The sequence below is a fragment of the Mchenga conophoros genome, linkage group LG18 (assembly GCF_057382185.1).
Source record: "Mchenga conophoros isolate Kocher_MC1m ecotype Shallow Benthic linkage group LG18, M_conophoros_male_GT1.1, whole genome shotgun sequence".
Classification (NCBI taxonomy): domain Eukaryota; kingdom Metazoa; phylum Chordata; class Actinopteri; order Cichliformes; family Cichlidae; genus Mchenga; species Mchenga conophoros.
In genome coordinates, this window is record NC_140543.1 from 31,891,778 (window position 1) to 31,915,178 (window position 23,401).

Below are 23,401 nucleotides of genomic sequence, written 5' to 3' on the forward strand. Positions count from 1 at the left end.
GGTCTGGTTGAATTGGGGTTTAGTCCTCGTGTCTTGATACAGGCCCGACTTTGTTCTGCCTCGCTGCTTAATTAAAAAAATAGTTTAAGGTGTCCTGCACATGTGATATATATTTTTCCCTATATGAAGTCATTCTTTTTTGAACAAAACTCAAAACAGAGCCAATTAATCTTTCAGTCCCCCCCCCAAAAAAAATAAAAAATCCCACGTGCATACTACCCTTTAGGGCTAAGCCCTGGGTGTTTCAAATGTCTGGCTCCGCCTCTGCTTCAAACAGAGGTGATCCAGTAATGCTGCACTAATGAATTAGACTAACTATTCACTTTAGCTAAAGTTATTAAGTTAGCTAAAGAGTTGGGATGCTGTGTAAGACATATATAAAGCTAAAATACAAAGGTTTGGACACTGTTTTGCACGTTTCCCTACTGTAGGGGTCTCTGCAAGCATACAGGGCTCTGACAGGGTACAAGATGACAACTTTGGAATTCTACTAGAAACAGTCGATCATATTTGTCAAAGCTGAATTCAGGGCAAACTATGCTAAATTAACGTTTTTAGCTACAATAAGCATAACAGTTACTGTACGGCTATCATTTGTTAACATGACGCTTGGTCTTATACATGTAATACATTTATTACCAACCTGAGAGTTTATCCGCTGGTCATTCGACATGACGAATGACTTCTGAAGTCTTAAGTCAGCTCAAGATGCTGTAGATTCCCGTCAGTAACACTTTCGGTCCGCTAGTAGAACATAGTTGTATTAATCTGCGGTTGATTACCGGAACCGTATGTAAGTCCCAAAAAACTGAATTTTGGAACTGAAATTGAATGGTGAGAAGGGAATCTGAAATTATTCGAGAGCTAAATTTTTAAAGGATAAAATACGGTTTCAAAGCAAATGAATTCATTTTAAAAATATAAAATTAAATTTCAATTTAGGCTAATTCATATTCAGTTTTTAAAAGCATTTATTCAAGTTACAATTCAGATTCAATCCGAGCAATTCAAATTCAAATTTAACTTATTCAAATTCAGTTTCTGATGGCACAGATTTCTGCCCATAGTTTTACAGCCTTAAAACATCTAATAATAATAATAATGGATACTTTATTGATCCCCATGGGGAAATTACTTGTTTTTCTCTGCATTTGACCCATTCACTCAGTGAAGCAGTGGGCAGCCCACTAAGCAGGCGCCCGGGGAGCAGTGTGTGGGGACAGTACCTTGCTCAGGGGTACCTCAGGGTAGCCGTTAAGTGGATTCGAACCGCCGACCTTCCGATCATGGGGCGACCACTTTACCTACTGAGCTATCCCTGCCCCTATAATCTATAATATCTATAATAATTGTAAAAAAATAAAGTTAGCTACTTCGCGGATTTCACCTATCGCGGGTTATTTTTGGAACGTAACTACTGCGATAAACGAAGGACCACTGTATTGTGTCTTGCTTCTACATTCCTTTTCTCTCCATATCTCTCTTCTCTAATCTCACTATAGATCACAATGTCGTCTGCAAACATTGGGGACTACTCCTAGACCTTATCTGTCAATCTCACAGTTGGCAATCAAAAAGGGGCATGCAGGGGCATGCAGCCTCCATCTCCCTCCATCATCACTGTTACAAAAGCTTTTTAGTCTAAAAAGTAAACTTTTTCGCTTAAAATGACAACAGCACACCATTATGAATGATTCTATAGTCCAGTTCTGTCTCAAACATCCTATTCATTATCCTAGTCCACATTTTCGTGATCATATTTTTGGGACTGATTATTACCGAGTTATGACATATCCTAATTTTACGATATTCATAAAAATGATAACTGTCATAAAATTTATAACTTCCTAAGTCATAAATCTTTTGACATGGGGCCATAAATCAGTGGTTTGACAGACAGGGCATATTATCCCTCCGTCATGGAATTAAATAAGCTTGATTTCCCTAAGGGGAATTAATAAGGCATATGACAGCAACTGAGAACAAATCAGACAAGTTTATCAAAAGGAAAACTGGATAACAAAATAAAACAGGAAATGACTAATCAGTAATAAGACAGACAGAGTCACAGAGACTTTAGGAAAGTGCAAAAGCTGAGAAATAAGGAATCACGAAAAATAGAAAAAAATAAATAGAAATTTTATGGACCAAAACACCAACTAAACCTCAAAACCATAACACCCACACCCCTTTGTGACTAGTCATTAAAGGCTCTCCTTTTCCGAGAATGATGTGTTACTGGGAAAAGCATTAAGTATTAAGAAGTCTTTTGATTTAGACAAACCAAAAGTCATTAACTTGTGTTTTTAGAAAGTGCTTAACAGATCAATAACTGTGGAATGTAAAAACTCAAATTTATCTGAAAACATAAGATATTGTCATACAAGCTTTTCACATTATATTCCTAATAAAGCTGAAGTTAAAAGTTGGAATGAGCTAATCAAACTAAGTAAACAAAGGAACACATTCCTTTCCCACTACTAAATAAACTTAAGCATGTAATTGGCTCTCACTATAAAAATGAAATAACGAGTAGGAACAAGTGAAGACAGTGAGAGGATGATACCAGGAGGGTGAGGTAATGTGAGCAGACACTGGTCAGCAGCCCACGGTCCCACCAGAGTCATTACCACTGACAGTAAAACTGAACAAAGTGAATGTGATTGGACAGGCACGATGTTCTGTCCCATGGCAGCTACAGACAGCAACAGACACATTTCTCAAGTGAACTGTCTGACTTGTATATTGTATAAGTGACAATTACATGTGCTGGATGAATGAATCAGTTATTTCTACTGCCAGATGCTCTTTAAATACATGTTTCATGATGTCTGTCTGGACTCTTGTTCCTTTACACCTAACAAGTGTGTGTGTGTTGCTCTGAACTGCCCGCCAACATGCATCCCACAGTCTGTACATGGTCACAATGTGGGGTGCTAATAAAGTTTTACGAGCTGCTTTAATCTGGCCATCTCGCCAATCACAATACCCTGAAGTAACCACATCCATCCTTGAGGGCTTATTAGAGGGCTCCCCATCACACATAATTGACTGTTCAAAATGAACCATATGAAGAAGACAGAACACATACACACATATATTCAGTGCAAAGGCCAGCAGGTGACTGTGAGCAGTGTGGGCGTGTTAATGGTGTGTTTGGTCTGGTGGAGTGACTCATTGACATTGTGTCCAACTCAGTATTGTCAAACAGAGCCTTTCTTCTACTTGAAAATAATCCCATATGTCGTTTGAATAAGCAGCTTCTTATGACCATAACGCTGTACATATAAAGAGATGGCTTCAAAAAAAGAACTGATACATCAATTGCCTACATGTAAGGGCTGTGTACAGAACTGACCTTCAATATATAATTGTATTTTATGCCTGATTAGTCCCATCCATAAGCAGGGACTTGGTCCCTGGTTAGACATGTTTTTTGGATAGATATGGGCAAACGAAAACGTCAGTGTGGCTTTTGTTGTGTTGGTTGTTAATTTATTGTCAATATTTTAGAGTAGATGTTTGCTAGTACAACAAGTATAGTTTTTGTCTGTCATAAATTCTGAATTAACTGCTAAGCACTGTGGAAATGACAAAAATCATATAATTATTTATTATAATTATTATTACCACAGTTAATTTTAAATCAAGCAATCAATTTGGAGTTTAACTAAGATATTGTGTTAACCTTTTAGTATTTACAGCCCTTTTTATACATAGTGCCATATTTTGTGAGGTTCAGAAATAATTGGACAATTGACTGATAAGCAGTTTCATAACCAGGTGAGGCTTGTTTTTCCTTATTACACTAAAGCGATAAGAGGTGTGGAGTTTATTCTAAGTGCTGAAGTTACACTTGGTCTCTGTTCGCTGCAACTCTGAATAAGAAGTTTAGAGAAATATATGTGCAAGTCAAGGAAATTAGAAATAAATCCACAGAAAGATCCAAACAGAAAAACAGTTTGTCACAAAAAAAAATCCTTTAATGGAAAACAACTTCACAAAATTTAACCAAGTCAAGAATACTTTCAAGGAAGGAGGCATATCATTTTCAAAATCTACAATCAAGAGATAAACTGAAATACAGACGGAAACCACTGATTACACAAAGGCCAGATTAGACATTGCCAGAAAATATCTGATTTGCATTTTTTTTTTAAAAGAAAAAAAATCTTTTCAGATGAAATAAAGATGAACTTGTACTTGGGAAGAGAAAAGCATGGAGCACATGATCTGAAGCATACCATATAATCTGTCAAAAAATGATATAGCTGCTACCGCTATAAGCAGTGACATAATCAGTTAACACCAGTAGCCTGGTTCCTTTGGCATCCCCATCCCATAATTTTGCCTCCACCTCCACCAAAAAAATCTACTTGACTTTTATCAATTTTGTTTTACTGTAGAGCATAAATAAATAAAACTAATATGATGCAGTGCATATACATCAAACTTTAGTAAATGCCTCACCGGATGGACCCCTCTCAGTCATTTCTTCTTTTTGCCTCTGTTCATCTCCTCGTTAAAGTTACCCATATGTAGACACTTTTTATGACACGTATACCAAGTTGAACTATTTAAAATCCACCATAAAAGATTATAAAGCCACATGACATCAGTTTTGGATCAAGTACCTAAGTTGGTTGTTTGGAAAAATGTGGCCAAAAGGTCAACAGGTAGGAGTGGTATCACACAGAAGCAAATGTCTGTACAAATACTTGTAGTAAACATAGCTTCTGATTTAGTGCTCCTTTTTACTTTCAAAGTGCTTTACGGCACATTTGATCTCAAATACGTAAATATTATTTATGTTACTGGAGTAATTAATCTAATTACTTTTTACTTTAAGTCTTGAAAGACGTCACTCTGTGTAGGAGTTGATTTACTGACAGTGTAGGAAGTTTAAATGCATGTTGGCAGTTTTTAATTAGTCTGTGGGTGTACTGCCAGTGTGTGTTTGTGTGTGCTGCTAATTAAAAGTGTCCTGTTCGTGTGTGCTTTTGTCTCATATATAAGACCAACAGACAGCAGATGACAGACAGAGTAGAAGAGGCGAGGTGACACACTGAGGAGGTAACTAACTACTGATTATCTCACTTAGATCTGATCTGATATTGCTCACGGATAAAGGTGAAGATGGTGATGATGATTATATCACTCGGGCTTCTCTTTGTTGGACTTGGTATGACATCAGCTGCTGCTGGCCCAGGTATACATCAACATTTACATTTAATCTGTTTTTCTACAATATCGTGCTGTGATGTCTAAAAGATGTCTAAAATTTTTATTTATTGTCGGAGAATGCACTTACTAAAACAGTTAACATCCTCAGATCTCTAGTTATGTACCTAGCATGCCATGTTTATCTGTCTACAGTTTTCTAGCTATGTACCTAAAATACCAAATCACTCCACTGGCAATTCCTTGGATGCATCCTTTTTGATCTTCTAATATCCAGTAATGCATTTGTCCTGTTTTGCGCTGTATCATTTTGCATTTTACAAAGAGAAATCTTAAATAATGTCTCTACTATGCATAATATAAAAATGCTAATAAAGAATACTGAACCCAATAACTATAAAATAGATAGAAATTAAATTATGACTCAAGTCACATTTCTTCTGTCTTCAGGCAGCTGTGTGGGTCGATGCGGTGAGGTTTTCAACAGAGGCCGGCAGTGTAAGTGTGACTTCAGCTGCCTGCAACATAATGAGTGCTGCCAGGACTTTGAGGCTACATGCACCATCGGTGAGACAGATACAATAACAGCCTAAAAAAACAAAGCTTAAAAACATACAAGTCTACACATTTTACACCTCTTCTTTTTGTAGACGAGTATTAAGATACAACACAGATGAATAAAAACAGAAAAACTACTCGATGTGGAAGCAGTGAATCTATTATTGCTGTTTTCTCCAAAAGTTGAATCTGGACGTAGTGTTTTGTAGGAGAAACGTTTCGTCACTCATCCAAGTGACTTCTTCAGTCTCAGCTGACTGCAGGTTTCCCCAAATCTTATAAACAGTAAATTTGCATAGTGACTGAAACCAGCCCACTGAAGGAACAATGGGCTGGGAGGTCAGTTACTTAATCATAATTGTGCAAATTCTCATGACCACTGACCAAAACCCACTGACCAAAACCCACTGATCAAAGACCACTGATCAATGGCCATGAGCACCATTCACAGAGAGTTGGGGAATGGCTGCAATCACAGCATTGTAAGATGGCGAAAGATGTACCCTTATTGTTGTTGTGTTAGATTACTTACTTATCTTTAAGTTATCTGTTTCTGTAAGCTGTTTTGATTTTCTTTTTTTTTCTTTTTTTGTGTTTGCTTTTCAGTGTTTAAAAGTTTTTTTCTCCATTTTAAAATATGATCATGTTTCTTCCTGAAGCCCACAAACGCTTCAAGCTTGTTTTGGGCTCTGTGGATCTTTTGTTTTTCCTGTTATGTTTCTTCTGTTTGCTGTATTAATTACTACAGAACACAACTATTTGTTTGGGTTTGTTTTATTTTGCGATATGTCCTCCTCTTTCTGTTTGTTTAGTAGCTATTTTCATGGAAACATAATGTTTCTAATTGTTTTGTTCTAGAGCTTTCTTCTGTTACACTTTACATTTTGGTTTGTTATTTGTGTTAAATTTTATAGCTGTTTAGAGGTTTCTTTCCAAAGAACTGTTCTTTTCACCTAGTTGCTTCAACTTTGATGATTTCTTTTGTCCCTCTATATATACTTATCAATATTTTTAAGCTAATTGTTTCTTTGATATGGTGTTTAGTTGGACAACAAGTCCAACACTGGCACCAGCCAAATACAAAATATAGTTATCTGTTATACTGGCAGTTTATTTATTCATTTTTAAACCAAAAGAATAATATAATGAAAAGCTATGCTGCATTTTGCTGTAACGTAATGGGCACTAAGCATCTGTCCTGCTGCTATGTTGGACCTAAATGCACAAACAGTGATGGATTTTTTGTGTGCAGTGTTCTATTATATATTACTCCCTTATTATCGAAGTGAAACGTTCTTAAAAGAATGAGTGACAGAAAATAGGATATTTTATGTGACTTCAAACGGTTGAAAAGTTTACTGGTTGGAAGACAAGTGCACGATTGTCTGAAAGTAAAACACGAGATGCTAATTTTTCAGTGGTGTGTCTTTTTCTTATCTTATTAAATCCCATGGCAGATAGAATATCACGGCTTTAAATTTCAAGCCAGTCGAAGCAATGTGCTGTCCTGTGATGACATGCTCCTCTCTGTCTGTGTTTTCAGCACAGTCATGTCAGGGTCGCTGTGGTGAGGTCTTCCGACGTGGTAAGCTGTGCGAATGTGATCCACTGTGTGTCCTCCACAACACCTGTTGCCATGACTACAAATTGAACTGCAGTAAGTATCCACAGTCACGGCTGCAACTGCATAGACTGTCCCATTTCCCAACTCATCTGAACTTGTAGGCCTTTAAGGACAAATGTTATTTCACATGCGATTTGAGCAGATGCTGCATCCTAGATGCATGAAAGAGCGTTTCCGCAGGTCCTTCCTCCCTGCAGCTGTCAGACTGCACAATCAAAACCGCTCCCAACAATCATAGATGTTCACATCTGCGCTGTAACTGCAATAATTTAATCAACCGATTCGCACTACAACCTGTGTTTGCCTCTTATCTGTAGTTAATTTTATTTAATTTAATAACGGTACAGTACTCTGTTTATAGTAACCATTGTCCTTAATGTAAATATGTAAGAAAGAAAAATTGTGTATGTTTCTGTTCTGTGTACTGTTTGTTTGTAATGTGTCTTTCTGGCTGCTGTTAAAACCAAATTTCCCCTTGTGGGACAAAGAAAGGATTATTCTATTCTATTCTAATTTCTAGTTTTTCATTTTTCTCTGTGTTGACAGACGCCACAGTGCCACTCTCACCAGAGTCATATCGCGGCAGGTTCCAGTCTCTAAGGGCCACAGCTTCAGGTATGCCTGTAGTCAGTTACTACAGACATCAATACAAGAATGTTCCTAATGCTTTCATTACAGTTCCTGGTATCTTATTTTAAGCCTTTCTGCTCTGTTTTATCAACCTCAGGAAAGCGGAAATCCCAGAGGAACAGGAAATCCTCCAATAGTGAGAGTGAGGAATATTTCACAGGTGAATGCAGTTCAAATTAGAGATGGACCGATCCGATATTACGTATCGGTATCGGTCCGATACTGACCTAAATTACTGGATCGGATATCGGAGAAAAATAAAAAATGTAATCCGATCCATTAAATATCACGAAAGCAGCTCACAAAACTTGCAACACGCCGTAACTCACCTCAGAACATTAGCACGTCGGAGCAGTATGCATCACGTGATAGAGCGGCTGTGGCATGCGGGACCTGTCGGTGGTCTGGATAGCATTTGGAGCTTCGCTAGCAACCCGGCATTTCATCTCCGACAAAGTTATCCCGAGAGAAGTAAAGCAAGTGTGTAAGTCCATCTCTGAATGTTTGTAAAGCGTTCCTGCGTTAAGCTTAACAAGCGACTGCCTCTCCTGCTGCTACTTCAATCATGAAACTGCTTAACGATCAGCTGATCGGCTTTTCTGTCGCGAGTCCGTGTCTCTAGTTTGCTTTTGGCCCACTTTGCACCAGAAAGAGGAAACCAGCGGCTGAACAACAGCAGCACGTTTAAGCTTGATCAGCTGTTGTTAGAATTTATTTAATATTACTTTCTACTCGAGGATCTTTTTCTACGTAGCTGACGCTGGTAACTGTGCAGGGGCGGATCTAGCAAAGTTTAGCCAGGGGGGCCGATAGGGCATTAACAGGGAAAAGGGGGGACAAAGACATACTTTTCTTTCTTATTCTCATTTAAAATGTCGAGCTTTTAATAAATAATTATCTGACACCCAAAGTTTTAATTTGATGTAAAATGAATAGAAGTCAATTACTGTATATAGTAACTATTAAGTCTAATATATATACCCTAGTAAGCTATAGTACTTTTTCCTTTGGGAAGGTACCATCTGTGCAGTCTGCAATTTTGTTGAAGAAAGATGTTGAATCTATTTAATATTTCTTGAAAAATAATTGATTTCTGTGCATTTTTTTTCACACTGCATCAAATTAAGGTTGATTACGTCGATTAAGCATCATGAGGTGGAGCGTGAGGGGTGGTTCCCTATTTTTTATTTATTTATTTTTGTTGTTGCTGGGAGTTGGAACCCTATTAGTTAGGTTGCTTAATATTTATGCTAAGTACTCTTTAAAATACCAGAATAGGGAGGATGGTGTAGGTCTAAGTTTATTAGATTGATCAGTATTGCTGAACTATGAAATATTTTTTTTTTGCATACAGGTATAACAGAATAGCTTTAGTGTAGTTGTTGTTTTAAACTTGAGTATGAACTTATACAAAATGCAGCAAGATATTTAAAAAACAGTTTTGTTGATTAAAAAACACTATATCGGATTCATATCGGTATCGGCAGATATCCAAATTTATGATATCGGTATCGGTATCGGACATAAAAAAGTGGTATCGTGCCATCTCTAGTTCAAATATTACTGAATATTTGCCAGTACTGAATCTGGGAACAGCCCTTACTCTGTCCAAAACTGACAAAGCACAAGCAATGCTAAATCCTTCCATCATTAGCTTCCTTTAAAAGAGTAACAAAAATGAATAATAATGCTGCATTACCGTTGTTGTATGTAGGAAGAGGCCGCTGCCCAGAGCACCTTGGGGCTCAGTGTCAGGGTTCTTCAGGCCTCCTCAACTCACTGACTGTTGGCTTATCTGACTCCACCCCTTCTGCTGTATCAGCCAATCAGCTACAACATGGTTTGGACTACTTTCTTTCTTTCGTAACTTAGTTTTCTTAAATGAGCAAAATGCAGGTTTGATTAATGGTCATTAAAGGTAATGTCTCTCATTCCTCCTGTAGGTATGAGTAGCATGCCTGTTGGCCTGCTGCCTTCCTCTCACAGCAGAGCTCCATACTCACCAGCACCAGGCTCATCTCTGCCCATCAATAATGCTCCGTCTCTGGGCATTGGTGCTCCAGTGAGCCCCCTGGCTCATGGAGCTGTTGGCAGTAAACTGGATGCCCAGCTTGTGTTATCCCCTGGGGGAGCTGCTTCATCTATGCTTAGTCAAGGTTTATTTAACAGAAATTATTTCATAATTGTAGATGAACCAAGATTTTTGCAACTTGTTTTAGGTTCATTAAAACAAGTTGTTCAAAAACAATTCCCAACATACTACAGTACACAGCAATGCCGTTCTTTGTGCTCATAGGCCTTGGTGTTCCAGCAGGTTCCAGACCCAGCACTCTTCAAGATGTATTACAGGGCTTGGGGCATGGAGGATCTGAAGGACCAGGAACAGGTAAGCAGCTGAAGGTGCCCTGTGGTTGTGGGTGTGTTTAATAAGCTTCTTCTAAATTACATAAAAATGTATGTGTGCGTGCAGGGGTCTTTGCTGATGTCGACCTATGCAGCCATTCTCCCATCAATGGACTGACAGCGCTCATTAACGGGACCATTCTGGTATTTAAAGGTGAGTGCTGTGACTGTCAAATTATGGCTAGGCGTGAGGGGGTTAGGGTTAATATGCTCTGTAGCTGTGCTGGGCAAACTATATCCTCTGCCAATATATGCTGTGAAGTTTAGTGACTGCAGGTTGTTGCAAGCATGCAACAGTTTTTTCATTTGGATTAATGTTAGCATATTAGCTATAGACTGTCCATGTATATATCATACATTATGATGTTATCAATTCATTTATAGGTTCTGCATTTTGAAGCATCAACATTAGCATTTTTAGCCATGTTGCTCTTTGGAGCAAGAAATGACCGTTCTTAGAAGAGAAGGCAGAGTGTTTGCAAGTTGGTTAGCAGGCTAAATCAAATAACTGTGTGTGTGTGTACAGTTATACATCTGTGTTTGTGTGAGTTAATTAGTGCCAAGTAACAGACTGATAACATATCTATACTATTTTCTGAGAAATTCAATTTAACTTTCTCCAAAAGGCACAAACACAGCAAACAGCAGCCTAGTAGACAGGTAGTGACTACAGCTGACTATGTTGACACAGCTATCAATCAAAGCAGCCACACCTCCAACTTTAACTCTTAGCAAAATCCAGATTCTTAAACAAACAAATAAAAAGATGTACTAGGTTGTACACCTGCTTTGTAATGCTTTAAAGTTTGGTGTTTTAATACAAAGTGATTGAGCAGAGTGATTTACTTTGAGAGTTGGTCTCAAGTGGCCAGAATTTTATTTATTTTGATAATTACAGGTTGGCACTTGGACAGTGATATTATGTAATGTGATTTACAGGTTATGTGATATGCCTGATATGTGTATGTATGTTTGTGTGTGTTGCAGGCGAGTTATTCTGGTCCGTTGATCCCATCAGCCGCTCTGTGGGTCAGCCACAAAGTATCACAGACACTTTGGGCATCTCATCTCCCATCGACACCATCTTCACACGTGCCAACTGCCAAGGAAACACCTACATTATCAAGGTATAGATATCACTAGAATCCGTCACAGTATCACAACTAAAGCTGCCCTTGTATGTCACCTTTTCTTTCTTTTCTTTTTGTGTCTGCTAAATGTCTAAAGTGCGTGTTGTGATACCACAGCGTCAGCAACAGCACTGAGAACACAGCATAGTCATCAAACAACAAAGCATTGATCATTGTGTGCACAACATGAAATGAGGAGGCCGAGTGCAAGTGGGTTGCAAAGCAGCTTGTATAGGCACACTAACTTTGAGCAGACTAAAACTGCTTAATCAAAGCACTCCATACGAGATTAGATGTGTAGAATATCAGCTGAGCCAGACCACCTTTGTGGATAATCTATAAGCATCATCCTGGACGCTTTCATTAAAGTTTTGAGGTTTAAAAGTCAGAATCTGACGTTTTAAACTAAATACAACAGTTGCTTACCACATTGAAAGGGGATATAGTTTTCAGTACTGGATTACTGTACCATGACCTTTTACAGAAACTAGCTATATGAATACAACAAGGGGGAATCATAGTGGAAGAGCAGTCCTAGAAGCACCCTCTGTGCTGATGGATGTTGGATGTATTAATCACTCTTTGTCTCCAGGGGGACCAGTACTGGCGTTTAGATGGGAACATGGTGATGGAGCCAGGTTACCCCAAACCTCTGGTCTCAGAATTCCCTGGTTTGACAGGACACATCAATGCTGCACTGGCAGTGCCGGCCACCAGGAGCAAACCAGAAACTGTGTACTTCTTTAAGAATGGTGAGGAACAAAGACAGACCCAAAATAACTCCACTGTCATGGTGCCAATGCTAGTGCCCAATTTAACAGTTTTCACACACTATAAGTGCCACCCCCCACATACCACAAAATTGATGGTCCCCAGAGATGAAGCCAGTGACATCATTGGTTATGGCAGGGGCTACAGTAACAGTGTCATTATTTTATTTTATTTATTTATGGCAGATTCAACCTTGCACTTAGATTAAATATAAACACAATTAAAAAGTATATAAAAGCCTATATAAAACTGAACAAAACATACAGGTAGAATGAATCAATAGTAATGATATCTCTGTATTTGTCCACTAGGAGAAATTTTGCAGAGCTTCACATTCCCACCAGACAGCATTCCTTCCTGCAGCAAGAAACCAAGAAATTCCATGAATACTGGTTTGTAGCTCAACAAATTATTTAAATTCTGTTCCTTTTAGCTTTAAAGAGCTGGTAACCATATTGGACTAAGTGGTCCTGTGCTTTTTAATACCATGCTATTTTTTATTTCTGACATTCAGGAGTTCTTCTGGGTGGAGAGATCAACATCAAAGTGTCTCTGAAGGGATTTCCCACCCCCATCACCTCGGCTCTGTCCATGACCAGCCCTCAGGGGAGCGGCAGATACCATCACTACGTCTTCTCTGGACGTAAGAACAATCAGAGCATTTTGTTTATACACATTAAGTTTTAATAGCGGTAGAGATTACACATCGTCTCATCTTTGTTGGTTCAGTCCATAGCCTGTATATAAAAGGTGTACCTGGCCACCACGAAATCATCCAGTGAATAAGATGTAGTGCTAACAACATGCCAAAAGTTTGGGGGACCATTATTTCTCCTTGTGTGAATCTTTTCTAAAACACGGTTTGTCCTTCCCCTCCTTAAAAGCAGGACATTACAACTGTGTCCACTGTGAATGACCACTATTGATCAGAGGTGGCCTACTACACCAGCTATCAACTACCTGCAGTCTTAAGATCCCTACCCAGACATTTTAAGCCTTACTTACACTCCACCACATGGAACCTTAATGATGGCAGGATAAGGTCTCAAAAAGAACCTTGGCATCTTAATGGACTTTCAATGAATTCATTTATAGTTTTGTAGCCACAGTTTTATCTTTAGGCAAAAAGACCCGGTCGTTGTTAAAACAAAAATGTAACTAGAGCAACAGCCTTGGAGGAACATCACCATGACACTGTGATAAGCAGTATAAGTTCATATGTTAATTTTGTATTCATTGTCTCCTCTACTGCCCTAATGTAGGCAGATATAGCCATAAATACTGCATCAGCAAAGTAACTAAACTCACACCTGTTCTGTCATCTCTGCAGCTCTCTTCTTCAGCATCCAGATTTCGGGTGACCTGCCAGTGCTGACCAAGCCTGATCCATCTGCATCCTTTGCACCTTTGCCCATCCTCAGCCAAACTACTGTGGCAACCAGTTCTGCAAACATGGCTGGCCAGAACACGGTCCTTCCCCAGCCAGCCAACTCTATCAGAGTTTGGCTGCGCTGTCCTTAGGAAAGTCCTGCAGGAGACCTGTTGTGTTTTCTTTGTTAACGCGCAAAAAAAAGGCTCATAATAAATAAGTCTGCTGCTGATTTTCCTCATACATTAATATGACATTTATAATATCTGGAAGGGTCAAATAAATACCATCACAAAAGTCTACACATGTTAACCATATGAGCACAACACCACATATTCTATGGTGGGTTTAAGTTATTCTACCCATCATGAACTGCAACATAACCTTTAAGGATTATCTAAAGCCAGCCCACAGTTTGAGGAAAAAGAAGTTAATTCACAGCTATTTTCATTAAAAGTGGATTCCAGTGATTGTCGACACTGATACAAAACAAAAGCAAAACACGTGGAGCAATTTTATTATTTGATCAATTCAAAAGAAATATTTCTGGCATTGTTTAGATAATTGATCTTCGTGTCCTCCACTACATCCTTCCAAAATATTCTTCATTTTATAAATAAAAAGCATCCCATGACACTGCTGCTCCTCATATTTCCACTTTATTATTAAAACACATGTATAAACAACCAAAGATCAGAGGACAAAAAAAGAAATAAACTAACAAAATAACAGAATCAGAAGTCACACACCTGTCAGATCTCTCCAGTAATAGTCAGATTTTACGTGGACCTAAAATGTATTGACATTAAATTTGTTGCCTTGTTTATGTTTTACTGAATAAGATGATTAAGTCTTCACTGGTGATATCTTCATTAGGAGATTCCTCCTCTTCCCAGAGATCCTCCCCTCCCTTCTCGAGAGAACGTTCCTGAAATATTAGCGAAAGACGACAAAAAAAAAATGTGTGAGGCGATCAGTGAGATACCATATTGTCACTCTTCTTGTTCCCTGAGTGTAATGCTGCTTAATGCACTTCAATAAACTGCTTTATCATTTAAAACTACAGGACTTGAGTCAGTTCTGTGAGTGTACACTATATTCTCACAGGCAGAGGTTAACAACCATCCCAGAAGGATAGTCCTTTAAAGCTTTGACACCTTACCTCTGCGGCTGATTAGTCTCACTCCTCGAGGTCCTGTGCTTGACAGGCTGCTCACCAGAGGCTGACTGGCCACTGTGTGACGCTGCGTCATATTGCTTGTGTCTGTAATCAAAGAAGGGAAATAAAAAACATCACACAAGAGTTTGTGCACATATGAAAGCTTTAGCTGACGAGTGCTTTTCAACGTCTTTCATTAGCAAAATAATGGAATTCCCTTTCAGACTAATGAGCTAATATATTAAACATTTAATTAAATTGACAGGAGAAAAAAAAAAGGACTGCTAATAAGTGTTGTTGGGGTTTAAAGGTTCTATAAGTCTGCACCATGGATTATATATGGACTAAGCATGGAAACAGACACAATGCACTGGGCTGAAAAATGAAGGCAGCGCAAACTCAAAAAACTGCAGTTCCTCTGATTCGCTTTCGAAGCTTCAGGCTGGTCCTCATAGATTCCCAATGTTCAAATGTCCAATTTTACAGCATTAAAAGTACATTAATTGAGGACAGTTTTCACCTTTATAACAACTTTGCACAGGATATGGTTGCTTTGACATCTATCGGTCAGTAAACAGAATACATTACCAGGGTCTTGGCTGGTAGATGGCAGTGACGCATCATCGCTTTGCTGTCCTGCTGATTCCATGTCTGTCTGACTCTCCAGGGTAGACTCAATTCCAGGGCTGGAAACACATCCACAATCAGAGAAAACTTCCAGCGGTGTCAGGTTTAAAATAAAAGTCAACATTTCTCTCACAAATCTATTTTAACACCATGTGAGAAGCTTCTTTTTTAGATTTTTATGAGTCCAAAAAAATAATTTGACAGTAAATCCTACATAAATGAAAACTGAAAACTTAAAAGCTCACCCCTCCACTTCCTGCTCCATGAACACCTCATCTCCATCATCTGTAGCAGCAGCCATTCCAGTAGAGGCAGTTACCATGGGAACTGACTGGGACGCCATGTTGTCACTGCTGTCTGAGGGCAGGGATTCAGTGAAGACTGTCACTGATGAAACAGAGACACAGGGAATACTGAGCTTTTGAGCCCAAGAGCTGGACAGCGCCGACTGAGGAAATCTCGTCTTCGGGGTTTGTGCGTTTTTCTCACCTGGTGCAGCCACTTGTAAAGGTGTGGTGGGGACACTCCTTCCTCCTCCATCTTCATCATGAGCAGCCAGAAACAGAGGAGATTCATACATACCGAGACCTACATACAGATTTAGTTTGACACAAAAAAATGAATGTTTTAACTCGAGTATCAGACTGCATGCACAAGTTACAATTAAGCGTTTGTGCAGTACCTCCTTGAGAAGCCAGCTGTCCCAGGTCAGAGTGTGAGGCTGAAGTCTGTGGCAGCAGATCTTCAGGGGGTCCAAACCTGAATCTGGTGGACAGACCTGCTACCTGAGGTGAGCTGGAGATCAAAAACATCTGCTTAAACACGTGTTAAAATGCATCTTTTCAGCAGCCCACATTTGTAGTCTCCTTTGCCTTCTCTGCATGTTTCACTCAAGAACACATGTTTCATCTGCAGCTTCCTTCTAGAATTAGTTGCTGCAATTAGAGAAAGAAAAAAAATCCCCTACAAAAGTGCTAAAATTGGCCACTTGAATGCTTTTCTAAAAGGAAATCACTTCTCTCTGCCATTTTAAACTAGTTTTGTACCAGGTTGCAGTTTTCCCCTCTAAAAGGTTAAATTGCTTTTAACTTATTTACCTGGTTGCTGGAAATACGGACACTGTAACTGACAGGTTTCTCTACACAGGGAGCAGCAGACCACTGTCTGTTCTGTCTCCATGAAAATCTCACCTCAAAAATCCCTGAGTTAATAAATCTATAATGAGTCTGAGATCTTATGATACCACTATGTCTAGAAACAGTCCAGTTAAGACACAAAATAACGGGGTGAAGGAAAGTTAAAGTGAAGCAGTGGAGTAAAGTATGGGAATCTTTAGTGCGTGATGGACTATCACACTGACTCATACCTTAAAAACAGTAGATTGTGTGAAGTTGGTCTTTTGCCCTAAACTAGATTATTCTTTATTTTGCTTTCAGAAAACATAGGGATCCTAATATTGTGTCCATTGAATTAAAATATGAGGCCTAATCAACAGGTTCTGGGAACCAGCCTTGAATCAATTTATATTTGTCCCATCTCCTCTCAAAGATCAACTTATTGACCAAACTCTAGACCACTTCTGACTCTATAAAGTAGTCCCTTTATGACTTGCACTTTGAGCTTCTCTGTCACAGTAGAGTATCATCCAGAGCTCAACTGAAATATTTTGAAATAGTTTCCTTACTTTAACATCTTGAGGCATCGGAGGCCGAACAACCTGAGCTTATTGTGTTCCAGCCCACAGTGCATTGAAAGCAATGAGAGTTTCTTCCATACAAACACAAAAGTCACCTTTCAACCACTATATTCACTAGATTTGCCTCTCTGAAACTTAATCCTCTTTAAAATAAATAAATAAATAAATAAAGTTCCAGGATAATATACAGAATCTTATACAGCGATCTACAAACATCAGCCATGATGGAAGACATTATGAGCCAGGTGTGTGTGTGTGTGTCTGTCTCTCTCTCTCTCTTACTGTATAGCCTCAGCAAAACCATCAGTACGATGTGGAACAACCAGAGTGGGAGTACTGGGAACCATTCTGTCATCATCATCAAAGAAAGGCTGCTGACAACACACAGGCACATTTAGGCTAGCTGATCCACAGAAACTGAATAATATGGTCAAAGTTCACAACACACATCTCTTACCATACTGCCTATTCCAGGAGTCAGCTGAGGTCCACGTCCTGACGATGGTCTGCGCAGCTGAGAGGCCTGTCTCTGATTCACACACAGACACCATTACTGTCAGAGTGCTGCTTTCTTCTCCTCTTATATTTCCATGTAATGATTTTACCATTCACTATTGATCGGTATTATTAATCAGTCTTTGCTGATTGGCATTGTGATTTCAGGTGGCTTTATATAACACCAAATAACTGGACAGTATATGTATTAATTTGACTTACTTAAAACTCCCAGATGAATCTAAACAAAACGCTTTTGGCATCTTTCTACTAAACTCTTAATTAAACTGCATCACTCATTTAGCCGATGTGGATAACAAACCTGCCTCCTGTTCATGATAAGTAAGCTCACTCCAAATCCAAAACATATATTTTGAATGGAACAACAATAAAAAAAAGAAATGTCTGTTAGGTTATCACCTGTGTTTGTGGGGGACCCAGCTCAGGAGCAGGAGGCTGGATGTAGAGGCGAGGTGGGAGTGGGTGTGGGGGCCTTCGTGTGTGTGGCATCCGGGGTGTGAGGGAGGATGAGGAAGGTGAGGGGGCAGAGGTTGGAGGAAGGTGTAAAGGGTCTCTAGGGTGGTCGGACTCTGATGGGGCATCACCGCTGCCTTCACCTGGAAGAGATGAGTGTGTCAGGTTGCGATTTTGAGAGAAGCATGCATGAAATGAGATGTCTGTGAAGGTTCTCAGTCATCCAGGTCATCGTAGTCAAAGGAGCTTGCAAAGAAAAGCGTCTGGACTTCTTTAAGTTGCTTGCACACGTTTCACCTCTCATCCGAGAAGCTTCTTCAGTTCTAAGGTCAAATGGTGGAGAGTCCCAGATATAAACCTAGTGGGAGAAACCCCCCACAGAGGGACAAAAGGACCCCCTGATGATCCTCTAATCGCCTGAGCCAAGGTGTGAAACTGGGTGTGGGTCCCAATCAGCCAGAGTTTCGGGTGTGTTCATTGTGAAACCTGGCCCCACCTTATCATGCGAATTCCTGAGGTCAGATGGCCCAGGATGTGAGTGGGCGTTAAGGCGTCTGGGAAGGGATCTTAAAACTGGATTAAAGATGGCAGAGAGTTGGTGTCGTAAACCCCCGCCTCTGTTCAAAGATGGTCGCTCACAGTGGACATAGATGGCTTCTTTCACTCCTCTTTCAAACCATCTGTCCTCTCTGTCCAAAATGTGAACATTGGCATCCTCGAAAGAGAGTCCTTTATCCTTAAGATGCAGATGGACTGCTGAGTCTTGTCCTGTGGAGGTGGCTCTTCTGTGTTGTGCCATGCGCTTGTGAAGTGGCTGTTTGGTCTCTCCAATGTAGATCTATAATCTATAATCCATCTATAATCCAGTTTTGAGTTCCCTCCCCAGACACCTTAATGCCCACTCACATCCTGGGCCATCTGATCTCAGGAATTCGCATGATAAGGTGGGGCCAGGTTTCACAATGAACTCACCCGAAACTCTGGCTGATTGGGACCCACACCCAGTTTCACACCTTGGCTCAGGCGATTAGAGGATCATCAGGGGGTCCTTTTGTCCCTCTGTGGGGGGTTACTCCCACTAGGTTTATATCTGGGACTCTCCACCATTTGACCTTAGAACTGAAGAAGCTTCTCGGATGAGAGGTGAAACGTCTTCAAGTAACTTAAAGAAGTCCAGACGCTTTTCTTTGCAAGCTCCTTTGACCATGAAATGAGATGTAAGCTGGCCTTGGTGCTCACCACTGGCTGTTGGCTCACTGGGGTGCTGTGAGCCTGAGGGTGCTCCACACACACTCTCCTCAGTGTTAGTGCCTTCTGTCAGTTCCTCCCGCCTCTGCTCTTCGGCCTCTCCGCTGTCCTCGTTACTTTCCTCTCCCGCTCTCATTCCGCTGTCAGCAGCATCATTGTCATCTTCATCATCATCCTCATCCTCTTTATACTAACAGACAAAGTTAGAAATTAACACCTGCCATTAGATTAAAACTCAAAACATGGTAGTGAAAAGCAGCAGCACCTCATCATCTTCTTCTTCCTCCTCTTCCTCCTCCTCCTTCTCCTCTCCATCTTTACTCTCGCGGCTCTCGCTGTCGGTGTCGATCACAATCACATCTCGGATGATGGCAGAGCCCTGGGAGGACATCAGGTCAGTGGGAACGGACTGGGACACGCCCTCTTCCTCACTTTCCTTGTCGTCCCCCGATAAGACTGGGAAGCTCTGTTCTGGGAGCTCCTACATCCCAAACATAAAAATCAGGTCTTATCACACACCTTTGCAGGCCTGTTTGTGTTCATATGCAAACAATCTGACAAGACATTTCAGTTGTGTGAGCCTTTTTATTTTTTAATGTGCGCTTTATATTCCAACATCATAGCATCATGCAAGTGTTTAAGGTAAATATCCTCTGCATACCCGATTTTGAACAAGATGTGCAGAATAGATGTAAATCACACCCACTGCATGTTACAACTTACACAAGACAGCTTTTAGTCACCCATTTCAGAAATACGGTTTATAATTGTGAATTGTTCACCATGCTGTACATCTGAAATCTTAAATGTAACTTGGCAGTGGAAAGATGAACCAAAGGCCTGAATACTGTGTTTCTGAAGAAACTATCCAGAAGCAGCCTTTTCATTGGCTAGAGCTGGAAAATCAGGTAAAGTAGCTGCTTTCAACAGCATCTCTGCATTTAGAAATCAGCAGAGATAACTAGCTATCAGCTAACGACTAACTTTAAGTTCTATGGTCATATGACAACCAACATTTACTTGAACCAGAAGAGTTGACTTGACAACAGACCTGATTATCATCTGGTGAATCCTGCCGTTCTTCATCTCTGAGCTCTCCTTCCATCTCCTCATCACCTTCCACCTGAAACACACCAAGGGCCATAGTTTGACTTACATTTATTAAACACACACAGACAACAAAACAACTGATAATGTCGTGCCAAGCTTTTGAGGTTTTGACACAACAGATTAAAATGGCTCCTACTGCAGATATCGAATAGGAAGCTCTGGACTTTTCTTCGTGACATCAGTTAAAATTCCCAGACTTTCATCAGTTTGCAAAACTCAAGTGGCCTGGAACAGGTCTGTCTTTAATCAGCATTCACACAACATAAGATACCCTAGAACTAACAGTTTAAGAATGACAGCACTTCTATTTCTAGTTTCTGGGTTTTTGTGTTTACCTGCATTGCTGCTGTTGCTTTGAGGCGTAGCTTTTTGGTGGTTGGAGGTGTGTGTGAGCTCTCGGGTCTGCTTTCTTCTTCCTCCTCATCATCATCATCATCATCTCTGCTTCGCTTTGAAGATGCTTTAGTGGCATCACAAAAACACACCAGGACCTCAGTTAAGAATCTGACCATCAACATTTTCAGTACTATATTTAGTTTTTTTTACTGTTGAGGTGTTTTGTGAGTAAAGTTTCAGGCTTCTCTTTCTGACCTGTTACACTCAGAGAGGAGGGGGATGAGGATGTAGATGGCCGCTCTGCCTCCACGCTGGGCCCTGCATCCTGACTGGCTGCCTGCTGCTGAGTGGGCTGAACAAACGCTGTGGCCTGAGTGCTGCTTGGCTGAGATATGGAGGTGGGTGCATTCACCATACTGGAGCTGGTAGAGTGCACAGAGGCTGATGTATTCATCAGCACTGCTAGGAGAAACACATTTCACTTTGACATATACTGACACATACTGCTTCAAAATCTCAAAGCGCATCTCCAACAGAGATCTACTTTTATTTCAGTTGTCTTCTTCTAGAAGAAAATTGTTGAATGGATGGCCTTCTTGTTCTTACCCTCTTGGCTTTCAGTCTGTGTGGTCGGCATTACTGTGGCCATAGGTGTTGGGACAGGGACAGTTGCCAGGGTAACCAAAGGACGGATGCTGGCTCGAGGCGTGGCCTTGCTGCCAGGAGAGGGACTTGGCTTGTTGCTAGGAGATGGAGTACTTGGGGTGGGTCGGATGTTGGCAGTTGGAGGCTCAGACAGAGTGGAACTGATGGAGAAAAGCGATTTGTTGTGTCTGTTCTACATTTAGAAAAGCTCTCTTTCAGGCTTTGAGAGTTCATACTGGCGTCTTTGTAATGTGGTTTTTAAGTTCATCAAACTACAGCCTCATTACGTCCACTGACTTGACATTGTATGAAACGTTTACAATCATTCAGAGCAATTTATAGTTTACCTTCCTCTGTCTTGTGCAGGACTCTTCAACGATATCTGTCTCTGGTCTGCAGACCTCGTCTGATCACCCATCTAAGGACAAACAGGTGTGTTCTTGATCATTACCACAATCACATGATGGAAATAAATTTAGCAAAGCCAAAGCAAACTAATTACAGGAAAAAATGCGTTTTTTTTTTACTGTTGCAATTTAGACAAAAAATTATTCAATTCCTCGGGGGAAAAAAAAACAAAACACTTTCTCAAAGTTGTAAAATATTGTTTCCAGAGTATTTTTAAAACGATATTTTGAGAAATTTGCAAATACTTAAAGCATACAATTTGTAATTTTAAAAATATAACCATTTGTAAAATATCTGTATTGTTAAAACCTCAATTTTAAGACAAACAAGGTTTCACATTTGAATTTTGGAACATTTTGAAAAATAAAATATTTAAATATTCATAGAAATACTATTGTAATAACACAAAATGATGGGTTATGTTATCCATAATAAAGGCTCTATTTCTGGTGTTGGTCTAGCACAGTCAGTCACACTTTGCTTCTGTAATATTTTCATCTTAGCTTGTAAAGAAGGTTTTCTTATACCACTTTGGCTTTCTTCTTAATTTTGCGACATACAAACATGCATGCACATTAAAATAACAAATCTGAGTTTTAGCATAGCTTTAGACAATTGTAACAAGAAAAGGGTGAGTTTTTTCAAAACATGCTCTATGTAATGTGTGCCTTCAAGTCCATCCTGTACCTTAGCTCCACTCTGGTCCTGTGTTTCTTCTCTGGTGTCAGAGTGCGTTTGTGTCTCTCTCCGTTCCCTAAGCTCTCTGTCCAGCCGAAGAAGTCGTCCTTCATACTGAGATTTGAGGGCATTCATTCTCACCTCCAGCTCCTCTTTACTCTGCTTCAGTTCTTCTACCTCCTGACTGAGCTGCTCTTTAGCACCTGAAGGTAAAGGAAGCAAGTCACAAATTTTAGTCACGCTAAGCATATTTGCTTGTTTGTTTGGTGATATTTGTCAGCAGATTTTCATATTATAGTGTTTTTCTGAGCTCACTGTTTAGCTGGTTGATTTTGGTCTTGGCTCCCAGGAAGGCCTTCTTAGTTTTTTCCTCTTTGTCGGCCATCTGCTGTTTGAGCTGCTCCTCTCTGATTTTGCTCTCGGATAGCTAGCGAAAACATTCATAAAAAAAAAAAAAACTGCTTTCACAACATCTAATTTTAATTTAGTGCGTAAAATTCAACATAAGAGACTGTGCTTGCATTAAACGATTATGGAGGGAAATCGAACGACAGTTGGACTTGAATGTAGTTTGGAGTATGTAGGATTCTCAGATACCTCCTGTCTGAGTTTTGCAAGCTCCTCTTGTTGTGCCTGGTTTGCCTCAGCAGCTGCGGTAGCATCACTTGAGTGGACAGACTGGGAACTCTGGTTTTGGCTGGCCTGTGCGGTTCGGCTTGCTTCATTAGCTTGTTTGGCTTCAGTTAGCTGCTCCTTCAGATGTTTTATGTCTGCTTCACGCTCAACAACCGTCTGAAGGGGAGGTAAACGTGCCAAAAAGATTAAAATACCATTTTATGCAAGACATTTAAATTGCCTA

General features: G+C 40.0%; 2 protein-coding genes across 8 annotated transcripts in view; one reads left to right on the forward strand and one right to left on the reverse strand.

The window, feature by feature from the left end:
- The first annotated feature begins 5,029 nt into the window (after positions 1–5,029).
- prg4a (proteoglycan 4a) lies at positions 5,030–14,729 on the forward strand. Of its 3 annotated transcripts, none has more exons than XM_085256098.1 (14): positions 5,030–5,209; positions 5,632–5,748; positions 7,283–7,396; positions 7,910–7,978; positions 8,091–8,153; positions 9,708–9,833; positions 9,937–10,149; positions 10,290–10,379; positions 10,464–10,550; positions 11,384–11,523; positions 12,119–12,278; positions 12,609–12,689; positions 12,812–12,940; positions 13,628–14,729. In XM_085256098.1, the coding sequence occupies exons 1-14, from the start codon at positions 5,137–5,139 to the stop codon at positions 13,816–13,818; spliced, it is 1,653 nt and encodes a 550-aa protein (XP_085112224.1). In that variant the 5' UTR covers positions 5,030–5,136; the 3' UTR covers positions 13,819–14,729. The 3 variants fall into 3 exon arrangements, with proteins under 3 accessions (XP_085112224.1, XP_085112226.1, XP_085112227.1); XM_085256100.1 differs by having other exon boundaries at positions 10,305–10,379; XM_085256101.1 differs by having other exon boundaries at positions 10,308–10,379.
- The window catches only part of LOC146554195 (nucleoprotein TPR-like), a 34,438-nt gene continuing 25,346 nt past the window's right edge, over positions 14,310–23,401 (reverse strand). The window contains exons 37-55 of one of the 5 annotated variants that reach the window (XM_085256097.1): positions 23,140–23,334; positions 22,858–22,969; positions 22,552–22,745; positions 21,804–21,874; positions 21,418–21,617; positions 21,067–21,273; positions 20,811–20,935; positions 20,417–20,488; positions 19,631–19,846; positions 19,357–19,555; positions 18,064–18,260; positions 17,606–17,677; positions 17,431–17,522; positions 16,135–16,247; positions 15,942–16,040; positions 15,698–15,809; positions 15,414–15,511; positions 14,829–14,930; positions 14,310–14,594 (exon numbers count right to left, since the gene is read on the reverse strand). In XM_085256097.1, the coding sequence (XP_085112223.1) occupies positions 14,539–14,594; positions 14,829–14,930; positions 15,414–15,511; positions 15,698–15,809; positions 15,942–16,040; positions 16,135–16,247; positions 17,431–17,522; positions 17,606–17,677; positions 18,064–18,260; positions 19,357–19,555; positions 19,631–19,846; positions 20,417–20,488; positions 20,811–20,935; positions 21,067–21,273; positions 21,418–21,617; positions 21,804–21,874; positions 22,552–22,745; positions 22,858–22,969; positions 23,140–23,334 (2,532 nt within the window). In that variant the 3' untranslated portion in view covers positions 14,310–14,538. Of the gene's footprint in view, positions 14,595–14,828; positions 14,931–15,413; positions 15,512–15,697; positions 15,840–15,941; positions 16,041–16,134; positions 16,248–17,430; positions 17,523–17,605; positions 17,678–18,063; positions 18,261–19,356; positions 19,556–19,630; positions 19,847–20,416; positions 20,489–20,810; positions 20,936–21,066; positions 21,274–21,417; positions 21,618–21,803; positions 21,875–22,551; positions 22,746–22,857; positions 22,970–23,139; positions 23,335–23,401 lie in introns of all 5 variants that reach the window. The other 4 variants (XM_085256093.1, XM_085256096.1, XM_085256095.1 and 1 more) reach the window with 4 other exon arrangements.